The 20,489-nt window shown below is 30.2% G+C and overlaps 1 protein-coding gene across 1 annotated transcript in view; it reads left to right on the top strand.

Annotated features, from left to right (window-relative positions):
• RhoGEF64C (Rho guanine nucleotide exchange factor at 64C) overlaps positions 1 to 20,489 on the top strand; it is a 319,583-nt gene that overhangs the window by 196,108 nt on the left and 102,986 nt on the right. Inside the window, exon 3 of the mRNA XM_088230971.1 lies at positions 20,013 to 20,129. Within this exon, the coding sequence (XP_088087097.1) occupies positions 20,055 to 20,129 (75 nt within the window). The 5' untranslated portion in view covers positions 20,013 to 20,054. The remainder of the gene's footprint in view (positions 1 to 20,012; positions 20,130 to 20,489) is intronic.

The raw sequence follows: 20,489 nt of genomic DNA on the forward strand, positions 1-20,489 counted from the left end.
CCATAATGTGCCATATATGTATTTAAAAAAAAATATTTTCTATGTTTCTTATTATATATTTGTGGGGATATATTCATGTGTCTGTGTCAACTAATTGCTAGTCCCATCTCAACACTGGACTTTTAGTCCCATGGAGTTGGGACTTATGTCTCAAATAATGTACACTAAACTTATGTATGTAAATGAATGAATAAATATAACGTCCCACAATTAAATACAAATTTAAAAAACGTATTTGGATAAAATTATTTCTTAAATAACTGCAATTATTTTGAGTAGAAAGTAAATATCGGGGAGGCATCTGCGGGAGAGTGACAGAAAATCTATGTACAAGTACCTATACATCGCATTTCTCCGTCACCGCGTTTCCTCTTAACTCTTTAAGGCACAGCTTTTTATTTGAATAAAAAAATACTATGATTTCTTTGATTATTGATTACAAAAATAAGTAAACCAATAGATTAATGAAAAAAGGTTTTCCAGGTGGTATAAATTTGACAACAACCAGGCCAGTGAGGAAATAAATAACTATTTAAATCTGTCAGAGACTGGTGATTTATGTTAGCGAAAATGTAATACCAATATTGTGTTATAAATGTTGTTACTAATATTTACCATGGTTCTGTATAAAAAGTTTACATTGAATATGTGTTATGTTTTTTATACCACCATGTTTTAAGAGTTAACCTTAATTAATTAAAATGTTTTTTGTCGAGGCTCATTTGCATCACGACTTAATAAGTTGAATAAATTGTTTTCAAACGAAACCCTAAATTGTTTTGCTAAAAGATTACTTTACAAAACAATTTCGCGAAATTACGGAGCCTCGACTTACTAGAGATTTATCTTTATTAAATTAACAGTTTTAACTGTCGTTACTTCTCTCCAGACAGGTTAATGTAGCTAGTTCGATTTATATTTTTTAATTTGATTGCGCATTCAGAATTTTATTGAGAACAAAATAATAGTCTAAGCAAAACTGAAATTATTTCACTCTTTTTTACATAAAAATATGTTTTTTTAACACAGACAGAGCTTTTGAAGATACAGTTCTGTGTGTGAAATAGAACCAGAACACTGGACAAGTGTATCTGACTCGATGGCAGCTCTCAAGAAAAAATACTAGGAAATCTAGTGTGGTAGTTGGCGCGTTTGCCTACCACACATGAGGTCCCGAGTTGGATTCCTGGGAAGGTTGAAATTAAATATTTGGTTTTATAGGTGGTTTAACACTCAATTCATTCCAGGACTGGTACCTGAAGCGTACGACTGATTATATTATCTTCTTGTAACTAATAATTGAAATTTACTGCATTTGATTTAACAATGCAGTGTCCTATACCTACACCATCGGATGCAGTTAGTATTTTTGAGTAACATTCACCATTCTGCTATAAGTCACTGTATTATATTATATGCCAGTTTGTAACAAGTAAACCCGTTTTCTCTAAAATACATAGATTCATACTTTTAAATACTGTTTATTAATTCTTTTAAAATTGGTTTCCTAATAGTTTTTTTTTTTTAATTACTTTTTGTTATTGATTTTTAAAATAACTTAATTCATATTTTTGTATATTGTACTAGCTAAACCCGGCCACGCTTTGCTGTGGCTTTGTCTTGTATGATTTATTAGGGGAGTAAATAAAAATAGTCTGGCAGCTATACATTTACTAAGAAAACACATTGCTTAATTTAATATCTTAATTTGCTCTGACTATGCTGTAGAATATAAAGAAATGCAATTTTCTTTTTAAAAATTAAGTCAATCCATCGATTACTTTCCAAGATTCGCGGCCATAAACATACGGGACCTAGACTTTTGTATATATAGATTGTTGGAAAAAAAAGTTTTGTAACTTTGGCTAAAATTGATAAAATAGTAGCATTGTGTATAACTGTTATTCAGTATTTGTTAACTGTGACAAATTATGAGTCAATTTAAAACGCATGCAATGTTTCGTTTCCGTTGGAACGTTCAAATAAAAACCATATAAAAACACTCTTCTGAAATATTTTTTTGCGTATTTATTTTATTTATTTATTTATTCATATTTTTCTCTTATAAACTATAATTAATAATAAAAATAATGTGACTTCACTGAGGTTTCCCGTGCCGAGAACACTTTGTAGTGTAGTGTGCCGTATATATGTAGATATTGTCATAAAGAAGTTCCGGGGGGCGAAGCACCCACCTGAACCTTTTTCATCCACTGACCAGCAGAGCTGAATAAAGCACGCGTTATTAAAACCTTTTACCCAGGCAAATCCCTTCCATCCCAAGTGATCTATGCACCACCCGAATCCTCGAATTGAAACACATTTTAAATTCAATTTTATTTTTTTCTAGTATTCACAAGATATAGATCTCAAGAGAGACAAAGATAACCTAATGCTATATTTAAATTTGTATAGCCCTAATACATCTTTTATTTGAATAATACTCATATGAACATTAAATAACCCTGATTGCCTCTTCATGAAGCATCTCAATGTAAATACAGTAGATAAAGCTTATGGCTTTATTAATTATAAAAATACATACATTTATAATCTGATAACTGTTTTAATTTTAATCCAACGTTTATGATACATATGTCTGGAAACAAAATCTTCCTTGATATCAAGTCAAACATTTTAATATAATAGATACTTATGATTTGAATAATTTGCGTATAATATAAGTGTGATGATTTTAACAAAAATATTGATTCATTCAATTTATAAGGTTATTGGTGACATTTCTAGATTTTGACAATGTATGTAGAAATCTTATAAAACATTTTCTCAATTTAATATTAAAAAATCATTGAAAATAATTTAATTCTACTTTAATAATATATTTTTAAAATACAAGTGGAAAATTACTTTAATACGGGTTCTTAGATTAATTTGCAAAAACACAAATATCTCGTAAGAAAGTCTGCATCTTGATTTCAAGGGACGATAGTGAATTCCTCGTGTTCTTTATATTTTTTCCACGCCATTATTTGAAAACGCAAGACCAGAACTTTCGTCAAGATCCAATATGGCGATGAACTGCATTACTTTGCGCCATCAAATTCTGTTAGTAGTTTCCGAACAAATAAATCAAGATTTTAATAACTCGATGAACATCGTATTCTTGACTTGAAGGAATACGCATATATTAATAAAATGCGAGTAGACATTTTATACGCTGGCGGCTCGACACGCTTAGAGATTAATTTCTCACGCGGTTATATAAAATAACAGTTCTATCAAAAGAATATATTGTGAGATAAGGGAAAAAGGATCCTGTCGAATTCAGAAAGTTGTTATTATAGACACAAGACTAGTTTTCAATTATGGAGATTACAGATTATTAAGGCTCTTTCCGGATTAACCGAATCCCTCTCTTGTCTTGTCCGATAGCTATTTTGATCTATTTTCTAGAAGTGAATCGTACGGCGTGACAAGTCTACCACCAACAGTATTGTCAGCGCAAGAAACAAACAAAAAAATGTGACGAAGTACTTAAATATATTCGTTACAAAAATAAACAGCTAACCACCATATTATACTGCCGTGGCATGTAACATAATAATATTCTTCGAAATTTTTTAAGTACGTACTTTACGTTTCATAATTAAAATTAAAATAAGTATTTAAAATTTCATATCACAAGTTTTGTAGAATTCATAAATAAAATGAGTCAGCGTTGTTCAAGTACGTGCTTTCATTGTTTAAAAGCAAAGGTGAAATATTATTAGATACCAAAAATAAAATGAATAAAGGAAATATCACCAAATTCGATCATCATCGAATTGCTATAAATCATCTCCAGATTGGATCACTTGAGCTCCGAATCACTTTCTTCACAATATCACACGGAAAGAGATTTGGTATCTACTATCTACCATTACGGTAGAATAGTCGACCAAATTCAAGATGGCAGGTGTTCTTTATGTATTTTTCCTATTTATAGTATCAAAATGAGATACAATTTCGAATAGAGAGGCTCGCTGACCAGCGGGAAATGCTAAGAAGAATGCTGGAATTGATCGTTGGAGCCGTTTGTTATTGTAAGAGAATTTTCAGATTCTATTAATAAAGCTGGAATGATACGATATTTTATGATGTTGAATGCCAATTTATTCTGGAAAAGATCTGATCTTCTTAAATTCCATTAAAGTCGATTTTCCATTAACTAAGCGAACAAAATAACTTAACAATCAACAATATTAACTTAATAAATCGATTAAAAAATTTAAAAAAAAATACTCGTAATAATTGGATGAATTAATAATAAAAATAAAAATAATAATAGTTGACTAATTTGTTGTTTTTCATTGATGGCTATACTTATTGAATATGTTGTTAAACTTTAAAATAATTTATTTTTTAAGTAACAAGTTTTGATTGTACTCCTAATGTAAACATGTCGTAACCGGCTCAGTAATCAATTGTCGTAGATACCAGTTACGCCAAAATATGTATTTAAAAAAAAAATATCAATGAAGTTAATTTAATACTTGAAAAACGTTTAACGAAGCACAGTTTTTGAATTTTAAAAATACTTTTAACGAAACTGTCATAAATTTTTTTTAAATGATTTATTTTCAATCAAATGAAAAAATTTTTTTGAACAAAAGTTTTTTATTCCCTGCCAGAAATATAAGAGTTCAATGCAAAAATATTAAAAATGTACATTTTGCAATGGCAGGTGCTTATGATTTTCATCATACTGTGTGCATTTATTGCATATTCCATATGCCCACAAACCTATCTCAAAAAATTAAATTTTACTATAAATGCAATATGAAAAAAATGATAAATTAGCCACAATTTCTTATTCAGAATTATTTATAGATTTCATACCAACCGATTTTTAGTTTTTAATTCGTATAAAAATAATTTATTTTATATTTTATATTGGCACTAAAATGTTTATGAGAGAAGTAAATTAAATCATTCCTTATCCGAGTGCATTATAATCCTTTCCATACTACCCAATAATGCATTTGAATCATTATTAATATTACTGTACAATTTCCGTTCAATAATTCGCAATTACATGAACCCTCCCCAGGATCGATTCTTGCCTAAAATACATCTTTTGGTTTGTATTTTTTGCTGGAACTTAGATTTTCAGACACGAAACTGCAATTTTCTCGCCAGAAGTAACAAGTTACAGGTTGCAGTAATAATTTCTATCGTAAGTTTCGTGAACGTGTTTTAAGAAACTTCGTGTTTTGATATCAGGGGCGGAGTGATTTTTTGTTTAGTCGCTGCGTTTTCTACAAATTAAATAATTAAAAATATTATCAAGTTACAGTCAGCCACCGCTTTCACTTACTGTTGCAAGCTGGAAGGTTAGACACATCGGGTCAAATTTAATCGTTCCTCAGGGTCTCATTTCGTCTGTCCTACGGGTCTCAATCGGCTCTTGGGGCCTTGGTTAAACACTTTCTCGGAAGCCTAAAAATATTACCGGCGATTGATTTTCAGGTCTAAAAATGATTTTTTATTATATTTTAGCCAATTTAAGTATAATAAAAGACAAAAATGTCTTTATTCTGGGAGGTTTTAATATTCACTCAGCTCGCAGTAAGGATTTAATAGAAGCTGAACTCTCGTTGCTTTGCGAGATACTGGGTGTCTCTTAATGCAACGATATTTAAACTCATTTAACCGTATTTAAGAATAAATTTTTAGTAATGTTTGATTAGTTATTACTAGAAATATTATTTCCTTAATTTCTGATGATAATTACCATCTTGAGTCTTGAATTTGATCTTGACTTACGTCAATACCAATTTCATCACTCTAGTTTAGTTCCTAAGCAAAACTCAACTACGTGGAGAGGATGAAATTTCCATAAAGGTGATTTCGTGTTTCTATGTAGACTAATGAGTGAAGTCGACTTAAGTGAGATGAAAGGGTCGATAAATGTGAATATATCAATTGATTATTTTTATTCTCATGTTTACAGCAATTTTTAATTTGTGTTATCCCAGAAAAACTCCATCATTAGGAGGAAAACAATATCCAAAGTGGTAGACTAGATATCTTATTAGGGACGGAGATGAAACATTTCCATCATAAACAGTGGAAGGCCACTGATAGTGTGTGGGAGTATGAAATGTGTAATAGCTATCGCGAAGAAATTCAATATTGACACTATGCTATGGGATGATAAGACTGTTCAAAACTCGGACATGGCTGATGCATTTGCTAGTCACTTAAAATCAGTTTACTCAGATGAACCACGTATCATCTGTGTTAATAATGCATCTCAATATTGCCACAGTGGAGCCAACAATATATCCGTATTTGTTTTGATGAAGAAGAAGTATATTTTTTTTTACTTAAATTTAAAAATACAAATTCGATTGGTCCAGATTTTATACTAACTTTCATCCCGAAAGCTCGTATGAGTTATTAAAGGGACCGCTTTGTTTTCTTAATAACCAATCTTTAAATTCGGGTTTCATTCCTGGGCCTCGATTATGATGGGAAGACAAAGACGTCATACCTTTACCTTGACGGTATAGTTGAAGATAAATTCCCTGTAGCGATTATAAAGATATATTACCAACCCCCCCACCTTTAAGTTTTGGGTCGGTACATCGATATGAATCAAAGGGAAGCGTACGTCACGGTACACATGTCTACGCTCTAAAATGCTTTAGCTTCAGTATGACGTCATAGTTGAAGATAAAAGTCTCCCGACCGACTATAAAGGTATAGTATCGATACCCCCCTACCATCAAGTTTTGATGTAAGTATATAATTTTATACCGACGGGTCTAGAACCCCTCGATACGTTTTTCATTCTCTGTTAATTTTATCTTTCTCTTTTGTACTTTATAATACGGCCATCTTAATACTCCCTGGGGGGTAAATTCCAGTTCTTGTCTTTAAACATTTAGACAAACTCAAAATATTGTAATAGAAAAGGTTTGTATACTGAACGAAATTGTCGTTATTATTTTTCTTATTCGGTGAAACCCCAAATTCGTAGAATTTTCGGATCCCATTTATTTGTAATCTTAAATAAACTTAATAATTATCTTATTTATTATAAAATATGCATTTATGTGCTACCGAAGCGATACTTGCCATTTTTTATTATTTAATTATAACGCATAAATTTAATTTTGTAGTCTGTAGCAAGAGCTCAGGAAATTTTTTCCCAGATAAGTACTAGTTTGTATAAAAGTAAAATCCCACGAAGTTGGATTATATTATATATTTTCTTTTCTAATTCTGTTTCGTTTACCCAACCAAAATAAATAAAACGAATACTTGTTAAAGACGACACAGCAAAAACAGTCACAGTACAAATGAGTGTAAATCAAAGTATGTTTCTTGTGGATACATTAAATTATTCATAATAGTAGTACTGTTACCTTTTACATTAAAATTACCTTTGACGAAATATTGCTAATGAGATGAAATCTCGAACGATCCATTACATGACAACATTTAAATAGCTCTATTTTCTGGGCTCTTCGCCGCATTAACGATTGCACAAAACGCATTTTGCGATTTGTGTGGGAACAGTACTAATCCAATATGATTGTCTGTATATGGATATCATTATTTCGAACGTAATATTAGTTACACAACACAAACAGAGCATGTCGGTCCTAGCTGCATTATAAAGTACCATTGGGAAACATGACTTCTCGCGTAGTTGTGAAGGTTTAGCGATACGCATTGTAATGAACTTAGGTGAGACAATCATGATGAACACATTTAAATTATATTGTTCCTTCAATCCGGAGTCTATATATCGTGGGCATACAAGAGAAATTGACCTAGTGACAAAATTTGACATGAAATTTTGCAGATAATCATTTTTGTTTCGTTCATTGAGGGATGTAGTATTTTATTTTATTACTGTAAATTATGTTTTTGGAATTTTTCATTTCAATAATCCATTTTTTATATTTACGAAGGTTAAATAAACACAGAAGTACAAAATAAATGAAAAAAAACAAATAGTTAAGAAGTCTTACGCAATAATCAAAAGAATAAATTTTATTTTATTTATTTCATTTTATTTGGGAAATCAACAGTTCTACATACATATTTTTAGTAAACAAACAGATATAGTGTATAAACTCAGAACTAATAACAAATTTCCACATAGTATACAAAGTTAGTAAAGAAAATATTACATATCAAATAAATACATACAATTTATACATTTAAAAATGTTATTTTCATGTACTCAATAATCAAGGATTTTTAAAATATTTATTTTAAGAACATTAAGTTACTGTAAATGAACCTTTTGTAAAAAAACCTTATCTGTCAAATACAAAACGTATACTAACTACTAACTAATAACTCTAACTAACTCTTTACTGGTGACATCACCTACAAGTCAAATTGACTAACTGTTACTTGGTAAATTCTTTGGATCATAAGTTTACTAATAAAAGCGACATTGCGTGTTGGTCAGTTTTAATTGTCAAAAACCTGTGATATGGTGTGAAATGGTGAGATTTTGAGTGTCGACTATATACAATGTATGTCGGATCGACTTGGCATTTTTACCAGTCAAGTATTTTGCTAATGTGATGTCAAAAAGTCAATAATCTCAATTTCGTCATTATTGCAAATGGTCACTTTTACTTGTATAACCACGATACATTTAATATGAATTTCTTTAATTTGATTCACTAATAAAATACTTGTATTGCTCTGTAAAAATAAAGATTTATTTTATCCGTTTTATATCACAAAACAAACTTAATTAACATATTTTCATCAACACTCTGACCTGTAAAAACAAAAAAACGACATTCGAATTTAAGTCAATCTCTTTCAAATTTGCTTCTATGATTTATTCAATCAATCTTAATTCTTTATTTACTTTGGCCATGTAAAAATCTGACGTAACGTCGCCATCTTGGTTTTATCTGTTTTACCGTCTAATTGTGAAACACTGCTTTATCGACAAGGCGAAACGCTGTTACATTCAAAACTAAAGGGAATGCATTTCCTTTACATATACTCGTATATACGAGCTGTACTGTATGTAGGCACATGATAAAAGTACGCTGTATGGTCAGGAAAATAAACATGTTGCATTTGATTTACCAATACAGTGCCCTATGCACCACTGCATACGGAAAAGGGTATGATGATAATGAATTTAAAATAAAATCAACAATATTTTGAGTTTGTTCAAATTTTTTTAGACAAGAACAGGATTGAACCCCTTTGGAAGTTATTAATATGAATGTATTAAAGCAGAGATGAACATAATTTTATAGCAGAAAATATGGAATTTTCATGACCTGTCAATGGTTGGTCTAAGTGGCCACTTTGCAAACTGTATAACATTTACCATTCTGCCTGTGTTTTAACATCTGCATTTCTTCAATTTATCCATTTATTGGGCTTTGTGAAGTTGAAGAGCTGAAAACTTTAATTTAAAATAAAGCACATTGTAATTTTTTACCACTTACGAGTTTATTATAAGACACTACTAGTTTCAGGTTTTCTAAATTACCTATCATCAGGTGTAAATATAAACCGTTTTTATTTAAATCTGATGATGGGTAATTCAGAATACTTTTATTTTAAACAAATTAAAGATAACTTTCCACAAAGTAAATTTACTTATTTTTTAGTTTGTATATACGCCTAATAAGCATTTTTAAGAACATATTTATGCATAGGAAATTATTATAAAGGAAAGTAGAAAGACACAATAGTATATAGCAAACTTGGTGGGAGTGGAAGCGGGAGAGAAGTGTTTATAATTGAATTTGATTCATTGATCTAATGAAAGAAGACAACTTGTTATTAAAGAAATCAAGACTAGTATGTTTGTTGGCAGACCTAAGAATTCTGGGCACAGTGGAATGAAAACCATAGATAGTTTTTTGGTATCGGTATGAAAGAGTAAGATTTGTCTGAGGTTTCTAGTTGGGATGTTTAATTTTATTGAGCTCAGTAGTTCAGGCTCATCAAAGAGTGAGTTAAGAGTTTTAAATATTACTAGAAGGTTAAATTCATTTCGACGGTCTTGAAGAGAAGATATATTTAAGCTAGTTTCTAACTCATTATACGTATATCGGTCTCTGGATAAGCCCAAAAAATCGATGTTGAATTGATTCAATATTTTTGATGTGAACATCATAATATGGAGACCAGATATCAGAAGGATACTCTAGGTGCGGGCGAATAGGAAACAGAAGAGAGCTGAAAAAAAATATAGCTAAAAACTTTATTAATGCGGGTGAAATTCTGACTAAATTATTTCACCTACATACTATGCAATGCCTGAATATATTTTTCAGGAAATACCGATGTTTAAACATAGGCAAAATGCTGAATGTTACTCAGTGTAAAGTTACCATTTAAACCAGCCTTGTAAATATGTAGACTTCCATATTCCCTTCTCGAAAGTGTTTTTCCTCTCTGTTGCTATAGATTTAGAAGAAAATTAATGTTTATTCAGTGTTAATTTAAACCATGTTCCATATACGTATAAAAATGTAAATATTCATTTAGTACTTTCTCGACATCAAGATCATTTCTCATTTACTTAAGATATGCCTAATTGTTTAGCGGTCTTGAAACATCTGTTTTGTTTGAACATTATTTGTTAGCACTTTTCGAAGGTTCGACTAACGGTCAATATGACGCACATATTTATGTTCAGGTACTGCTACACATTCATATGTAAAAATATTATTTAGACCCGCCGGGTTATGTTGGTTCGATCTAGTACTTGGTCCCGCCCTATGTTTATTGTGTTAAAAGGTCTCGAGATCTAGAATACATAAAAAGTAAACCTACAATTAACATGTCCACGGAATTCTTTTGTGAAGTAACATGTACTGCGGTCTGACATATTCTGGGCTGGAAGTATGTTAAATACTCAGTCTTATACTAAAGTCTAATACTACTGAACAAGTCTTATTTACCAGACACATATTATGTACAAACTAAAACACCTATATTTATTAATAAATTAATTATCAAACTTATAATATAAGAAATCAAACACTGATTTAAGTCTACCAAATACTTTATTTTATTTTTACATATATAAAAAAATTCTTTACAATTGTTTCGCCTTGTTAGGGTATTTCGGCAAACAAATGTTTATCGCAGGAGGCTAAACTAGCAGTTCACAATAGAGTTCTAGTGCCAAATCTAATGTATGGGAGCGAAGTTTGGAATTGGAAAAATGATGATGAAAGTAATGCTGTCAAAATGCGATCCCTCAGGCGAATGTGTGGTAAAAGGATGTATGATAAATGCACAAATTTCGAGATCCGTGAACTGTGTAAGGCTGAGATATGCATTAAAGACAGCATCAAGAAAGGGGAGCTGCGTTGGTTTGGACATGTAGAGCGAATGGACAACGAAAGAACGGCTAAAAGGATCTACGATGCGAATGTTGATGGATGCAGAAAACGAGAAAGGCCGAAAAAGACATGGCACGATCGATTCCTTTAAATACTTGAAGATGGACATGTCAAAAGTAGGAATAATCGGCGTGCGTGCATAAGAATATGTATGAATGCAGAGGAAGCGAGGTCTGTATGCAAAGATATAGTGATATGGCGGTCTATCCTCTCTGCCTACCCCTACGGGGGAACGGCGTGATGGTTTGTTTGTTTATTTTTGTTGGTTTTGTAGACTTAAATCAGTGTTTCAATTATCAACTTGAATTAATGATGTTATGGAGTTTGTCCTAATAATGACATAGGAATACCATTTTATAAATTATTTAACACACATGCTTTTTTCAAAACTTTATATTTTCCTTTCTGCATAATGCATGTTTTTTTTTTAATTTTAGAAAAAAAAGCATTTATAATGCATTGTTTTAAGTTTTATTTTTGTAAAATTTAATATTCTTTCACTTTTTTTCGTTTAGTCTATTTTTAAAAAGAGATAATTATTAGTTGCATTTTAAAAGATTGTTTATAAATTTTTTAAATTTAAATATAAAAGTGAAACTAAAAAAATATAAATAATATCGAATTTATACACTCGTAGTATCCGAGTACAAGTACATCATCATCATACCCTTTCCGCACCTAATGGTGCATAGAGCACTGCATTGGTACATCAATCGCAGCATATCTTAATAATTTTTGTTACATGAAGTTACGATGATCAGTCTTACGCTTCAGATACCAGTCCAGGGACCATGAAATATTCTAGTGTGAAAACACCCTTTCAAATAAATATTTCGCATCAACCATGTCGGGAATCAAACCCGAGACCTCTTGCATGGTAGGCAAACGCGCTGACCTTTACACAACAAGGCCGACAAGTACATATGAAACTTTAAAAAAAAACGTAAAGGTGAAAACATTTTTAGGAGAACTTTGGGAGATCCTGCATTCTTGGTCTGGCGCCTGAAGCGTACGACTAAACACCTGACCTTCATGTAACAGATTATCCAACTACGCTGCATTTAGTTTACTAATGCAGTGCTCTAAGCATTACTGGGGGCGTCAACATTGTCAACACCCAGCAACAACTTACTGTTACATCTCAAGTCATTTATTATATAATTTTCAATTAAAATTCTTATTGATTCCGCTTCCTACTGTGACATAACTGCGCTCGTGACCTGTGAATACTTGCTAAGGCATTATGAAGATGTAGTTTAAAATCACTTCTTCCGGAATAATTGTGCAGTCAATGTCCTATTGCCATGTTAGCGATCCTACGTATTCCTCCCACTGCTATTATTATACAATGTAAATATATAAACCGATCTTTATCCGGCCAAACGAGACAATTTTAGAACCGTATACATCTATAAACTAAAGCTCTCTTAGGGCCAATATAATAAAACAATCTTAAATAAGAAGTATTCTGGCGTTTGGAAAAAAAATGGAAAAATGGCTAGAATTGTCTTACATTTTTCACGTAAACATTTTGTCCGTTTTGTCAAAATTTCAAAAATAAAAATTATCGTACTTTTTTGCCCCTCAAAAAAATGAAAAAAATTAAAATAAAAAATATTTTAATTAACTTATAAAATGCTTATTTTACTTCTCAATGTGTAGTCAGTAGATTGCAGAGTTGAGAAAATGTGGATGTTTAAACAAAGGCAGAATTGCGAATGTTACACAGTGTGAAATACGGCCACAAGCTAGCCGATGACAGGTTTTAAGCCCTGTAAATGCTAAGATTTCCATAGTCCCTTCCCAAAAAGGTTTTCCTCTTCTGTTGCAACAAATTAAGGACTTAAAAAAATATTCTTCCGAAAAAAATCACAAAAAAAATATAGCTTATTTATTTATTTAATAACGAAATTACTCCACTCAAAAAATGGCAAACACATATTTTAATAATAATACGCACAGGCAAAATTGAAATAAAATACAAATAAAGAAGATGAAAGCTAGGAAAAAATATATGAATAACATACACGAATGCACCCTTGTCGTGATGTTTGCATAAAAGTTTTTATATTTATTTTTAGTGGGCATTTAAATTTTTTTTTTATGAATTTTTTTTCGATGTTTTACAATAAACATAAGTGATAAAACAGAGTATTAAAAAAATAAAGCATAATTACATAGCAATGAAATACATATTAGTAGTAAAAATAGTAAACAAAAAATCCCACAAAGGCATGGCCTGTTCGTGGGTATACAAGAAAATGTTAATGAATTAATAACGGACAGTTATAATATTTTTGTGTAACATAAGAAAGAAGAAATAAAATATTCTGTAAAAGATAATATGATATTTTTTTTTAAGTAATTAAAAAAGGAAAAAAAAAATGTTAAAAAAAAAAACACAAAAATATTCCTTATTATTAAAGGGTAATAAAATATATCATAGAAAAAAAAGAGTTCATATCTTTAGTTTGAATCTAGGATAGTTTATATGTTAGATATGTTTTTTTAAAAGAAGGAAAATTTTGAAAGTTTGGAATCAATAAAATATTATCAGTAAAAAAAGAATTAAACATTTTTGGGCCTATAAAATATACATGTCTGTGCGAGCCTCGTTTAACAATGTGGTATTTCTAACACACGATTCCTTCTTCTTGATCTATTTGATTTACTTGTAAATAAATTTTGGTTCTTAAATATGTATTGTACGAGTATATTAAATGAGAATCCCGTAGATCTAGTTATAATATTGACACAGCTGGGAATCAAATCTATGACATTGTGTTTGTCGGTACATGTGCTAACCAAAGCTCCACACGGTCTACCAGCGATCATGTGGGTACTTATGTGTTACCTTAAGTGTTAAAAATGTTACGAGTAATTTGTATTTCAAATTTTCTCAGGAAAAGTATTTAATTAATTTCGTAATCAACGTTACAACACTGAATAATCTCTGTGATTACCTACTTGTCGGTCCCGTACTTTTAGTTTTAATATTGACTTATTATTTGTTTAAATTTCTCCTCGACCTTCACCTCTTCAGAAGATACTAATATAAATTGTTCATAGAAACTTCGTCACCTGCCGAAGGTACCCACTCAAAATTTAATGTGTGTATGTTTATTAAAAGTGTACATAAATAAACGAACAGCCAGACGCAGACGGCAGAAAAGAACATAAATACACCAAGTTAAGAATTGTATTGTAATGTTAAAAGAGATTTAATAATAGAGGAGAGTAAAGAATATATCTTTGCGTCTGTAATGAATAAGAGAAATAAAAGAATTTTATTTAATAACTAACCCTTGTTGGATGAATTTACATAAATATAATTGAATTACATTGGTATGTGAACGTTTTGGTAATTAAAAATATCAACATCCATTACCATATAATTCAAAGGTGGGTTTTGAGACTTAAGTGGTATTTTACACGTATCTTATTGTATTTTGTTGATCTTTTGAATAAAATCAATTTTAATTCAACGTTATTTTGAACAAGTAATTTTAACTCGTATCTCGATAGAACAAAAAACTATTTTTTTACTCATTAGATTTAGAACTTAATAATCCTTAACAAAAATATATTTAAAAAAAAGTTTATCATGAACTGTGATGACGCAGTGAATGAAAAATATGGTAAAACAGTTTTAGCTAAAAGCTAATAAACTCATATTTTAGTTCATGAGAAAATTTTTTTATTTATTTATATTTTTCTCTTATAATAAATAATAAAAATAATGTGACCTCACTGGGGTTACCCGTGCCGAGGACACTTATATACTTTTTTAAAATGTTTTTACATTTGAGAATAAGCAAAGAAGATCAACTTAATAAACAGAGATAATTAACAAAACATTCACAGTTTTAAAAACAAGGTATATATGTACATGTACTCGTATATTATTTATATTACAAAACGCACAATGAAAATCACAAAAACCTAACATAAGCTATACATTTGTGGAGCAGTTGATTCAATATTGGTTTGGGCAAATGAGACAATCCATTTTACTTCTACCTAGCTCCACTATCCATTTTTTATAGCCTTGTAAAACGTTTTCTAGTTATTATTTTTTTAAATAGATAGTGGTTATAGATTTTAATTGAATAATACTTAAAATCCCCTTGTCTGAAAGTGGAATTAGTTTGTGTTTGTTTAAGTTGTCTTTGTGTTGAGGATCTAGTGATTATATTATTTGTATGAGATGTATTGAAGGGGTTATGTCTTTCATACAAGTATGAGTAGTTTTTAAATCTGTAAGTGAGTAATGTTTTAGCGTATAATTGTTTTGGTGTCATAAGTTGTGATTTGATCAAATGTGTCCGAAAGGATATGTACATTGCCAAGAACAAGGTTAAGCTCTTTTGAATCTGTTTCAGTTGTATCGTTCGTTCACTGTTCATATAATAATAATTTATTGAACTCCATTTTAAAATGATGATGAAAAATTGAAAATATCGTGACTCTCCAGTGAGGGAATATTATTATCGTATCGTATCCTTTCCTCTTTCTGCATCTAATGGTACACGAGGTACGCATTGGTACACCAACCGCAGCGTATCTTAATTTTTTTTTTACATGAAGGTTAGATAATCAGTCTTACACTTCAGGTACCAGTCCAGGGACTATGAAATATTCTAGTGTAAAAACGCTTCGTGGTCAACAAGTCCGCCTTCCATGCAAGAGGATTCGGGTTCAATTCCCGACACGGTTGACATTAGTATTATTATAGGAATAGAATTATATAAAAATACAAATAATTATCAATATCATAATTTTATAATATTTAAATGCTTATTTTTAGCTTAAGCCTGTACAAAGATAAACATTTAATATTTTTAGTATGTTTCTAAAAATGACCAAAAAAAATTTTTTTGGCGATTTTCACCAAAATATTATCGTATTTGTAAAGCGGCTATGTATTAGTTTTGCTTTCAAATTTTCATGTAGAATGTCAGATAAAACATGATAAAAAACATTTTGTCATTTTAGATAGATTATAAATTACACTAGAAACAAAATGTATTTATTGAACAAAGAGACAGTGTCAAATTCAAGGATTTATTGCAGGATTTTGATAAATTCATTAACAATGGCGCGTTAAATTCAGACAATACACATTTTGCTCATTTATCCTTTAGGACTCTAGATGTTTTTTTGCTTTTTACTCATATTTTTTTTAATGTTCTTTATATGAATACCTAACAAGTTCGTTTTGTTGTATCATAGAATGATATATTACAAAACAAATAAAGTCCCAAACGTAATCAGTCTGTGTATCTGTGTGATGAATGCATAGATAATATTAAGCTTTAAAACACCTACATTCAACGTCCCGGTTAACTCAGCTGTTAACAGATTGAAGCATGGCCAATACAAAGTACGATACTTAATTTATGCTAGTTTTCTAAGAAATATCTCGTAAGAGATGTAAAGTCTATGTCTATCTATGGTTTACAACACGCAAAGGTAAACGTAAAAATATTTTAGAATAAATGGGTTTTAAAAGCTTACATAATAATTTAAATACATACATATTTTTTGTGTTTTCTACGAATGTTTTTCTTTATTCTTAGAAAAACATATGACATATTATCGCATAAATTGTTACTCACGCTTAAATGAGTTATGTTTGAAACTTTTTTATCGAAATAATATGACAGATTTTCAAAACCATATTCTAAGATCTAAACTGTCAAACACTTATATATAAATGATTTTACTACTTTAGTTTATTTCATTTAAATTATTCATTGACAATTCTTGATGGAATTCCATTGTAATGATGTAATAACTTATATTTACATTTTTACATATAAGTTATTAATTTAAGAAAATACTTGGTACACTTCCACTTATTTATTTTGACCAATTAGCGCTTTCACCCTCTAATGAGCATCTTCAGACTGGTGAATATTATATAGTGTATGGATAATTTATATAAAACTAAATATTATCTTAAGTAAATGTACCTACACTTAAGTATTTTTTAAATTAATAACTTATATGTAAATATAAGTTATTACATCATTACTTTAATTTAATCTAACTCACATATACGAAAGTTTGTTTATTGTTTTTTTTTATTTATAAATCAAATAATACAAAGTATTTCACAAAGTATAAAACATATGAATTATATTCCCATTCCCGAACAAATAAAAGTTTCAGCTTTTTTACTTCACAAACATCAACAGATAAAAGAATTGAAGGAATACAGATGTTTAAATAAATGCAGAATGGTGAATATTACACCATGAAAATAGCAAAAAAGATGTTACTATAGAAATAAAATAATAATAAATTAATCCAATAAACATAATATGTTCGTTATATCGTTGTAAATTTATTATAACCATCAAAATACTTATACGATTAATTGAACATTGTTATGCAGAAAGCAGTCAGTCCACAATTTTGAAAAAAGTACATATTGATGTTATCGGGTGCAGTAAGGTCAATTATTATTTAATGTTCTGCTAATAACAGCCTCACCGCTTTCTTACAAAAAACTGTAATAATCACCTCCTGAAAATAGTGTCGATCACAAAAATGGCATTTCTCAATTTGCAGAAAACACCCACAACACTTAAAGAATCTTAAAATACTTCAAAAATCATCAAATAGATAATAAGATTCTTGTTTGTAAAATCAATTTTTTAAAATTTATTCATTATGTCTCATTTGACAAAGTCAAAAACATTCCAATTGTTGTGTAGATTTGATTATTCACGCTTTTGATAAAAGTGCTATTATCTCAGTTTAACTTTTCTATGGCTGGCTGCTTTCTGCGGAACAACGTTCAATTATAGTTAAGGTCGAAGAACCAGTTTTCATACTTTAAAAAAAAATATTTAATAATATAAAAGTACATTTTGTACATGCATTCGTTTCAAGTCTTCATGTTACATTGAAAGAGCTATTATCTTCTTTCGTCCATAAATCTTAAATGTTTTTTTCTAGGAAAGAGTAGGCTTCACTGTGATGTAATGTTTTCTACGTTTGGAAGAAATTAATTCGTAATATTCGACCATCAATTACCTGGACAGACGAACTGATGCATTCAATAATTAACCATCCGCCCACAAAACCCGCCTTTTAGCTTTTAAACACAAATTTAAGAATAATTATTAAATTCTCATCGACAAAACGAAACATTTATTGAGTTCTTGATTATTAAAAGTACGTAAAATGCAATCATGACAAAAACGTTTTTCAATAAAAAGCAAAACATGGATATTTAAATTAAGTATTGTAAGTATACAATATAAAAAATCACGTTGGTATATGTCGCAAAAATACGATGTAAATCCTACGTTTTAATCTTTTTATATTAATATAATTAATATGAAAGTTCAAGCCAAAATATTTTTCTTTCGGCACTTAAAAAATAAATAATACTACCATTAACATAATCTTATCCTTATCAGAAGTGTTGCATAGGGTACTGCACTAGTATTTTGATCATCTTTACGATTCAGATGCCGGTCAGAAAGTTATAGAATTATAATTAGTTTATTCTGTGTCACGCGTAAACGCTAGTAATATATTACAATATTTGAGTTTGTCCAAATGTTCGTAGACAAAATACTGGATTTTACCCCCTCGGGAGTCATTAAGATGGTATTCTCCATCCCATTGTAGCTAGTCTTTATAAATATAATTCCTCTGTATGTGTGATGTCACTGGACTCGAAACGGCTTACGCGCGGTTTTCAGAGAAATATAGATCTTTGCACTATGCATGTTCGTAGATATAAAAATCTTCATTCCAATGTGTAAAAAAGAAGTAAAAAGCATAAATGTTTCATTCATCAATCTACCAGGGTTACATTCGAGGAGAATGCATTGTCAAAGAAATGGAAAGATTTTGCTTTTTTGTGTTTAAAAAAAGTTTGTTTTTGAATGTTTACAAACAGCATTTGTTTTTTGTGGATCTCTATCAGATTCTTGCCTTAAATTCCTTATAATTTCTGTCTATTTATTTATTTTGACTAGATTTTTGGTAATACTAAAAATATATTAAATTCAATAAATTTTAAAAATCGTATTCCCACATAAATACACTCTCCTGTTGGTGAGAAGATCGGAGTTTGACGTGACATATTTGGGTTGACGTTTGGCAAAAAGGATGCCATATTAAAACATTTTTTTTTTATGTTTTGGAATTCAACCATAAACATATAAATATTTTTACATTAACAATTTTTAGTTACCTAGGTACCTACATATCAATAAAAAGTATTTTTCCAAGGCAAGCCAACGTTCGGGCAGGACAACGTCTGTTGGGTCAGCTAGTAATATATATTTCATGTTGTGCTCATAACAACTGGAGGAAGGACTTAAGGGACGGTAGCCTAACGAACTCAACATAAATGTATATAAGGTTACTCCTTAGACGACAAAAGTACTTATGAGAGTAAGTGGGTGTCAGATTTTTCTGTCAGATCTCATAAAAATATTTTTTGTAAGTCTAGTTACGTACCTTGAAAACAAGCTAGATTTCTAGCGAGGCAGTGTCATCACATTTTAATATTTCTAAATGGGATTACCGCAATTTTAGTGGCAAAGAAAATCATAAATTAGCGCTTTTTGTAAAATCGCTTCTTTCAACCACGATACTGAGTGTCTTTTTCTCCATAATTTTCAGATATGAGCCGTTGGAGGGATAAATTCCGGTAAATGGCGCTAGATGGCGGCAGTTAGCGCAGCCATGCTCCGCCCCCCTGGGGGGGGACTAGACCCCCCTTACTTCACCCAACAGATGGTAAGTTATCCAAATCTAACCCAAAACGCATAAAAAATCCGTGAACTTTCGGAGTAAATGGTTACAAACACAGCATATTTTATGATACCGTTATTTAGAAAAGACTACGTGGGCATATTTGATTTCCCATTTTGACGTCTTCCCCCTTGGGGAACTTAAATATTTGCCTATTAAAGCGAATCTTGATTAGTAACTCTTTCATTGCAGTGATTTTAGACCGCACGAAAAATGCGCATCGATATTTATCTCTTTTTTTACTTAAATTAAATAATTACAGCTCGCGATAGCAAAATTGTATTTGCTAAATTGGTCTATGGGTATATCAACGTGCAAATAATATCGAAAATGTTTAACCGTTAA

This window comes from Micrasema longulum, unplaced genomic scaffold (genome assembly GCF_059751315.1).
Source record: "Micrasema longulum isolate JH-2025_06_02 unplaced genomic scaffold, ASM5975131v1 h1tg000835l, whole genome shotgun sequence".
Classification (NCBI taxonomy): domain Eukaryota; kingdom Metazoa; phylum Arthropoda; class Insecta; order Trichoptera; family Brachycentridae; genus Micrasema; species Micrasema longulum.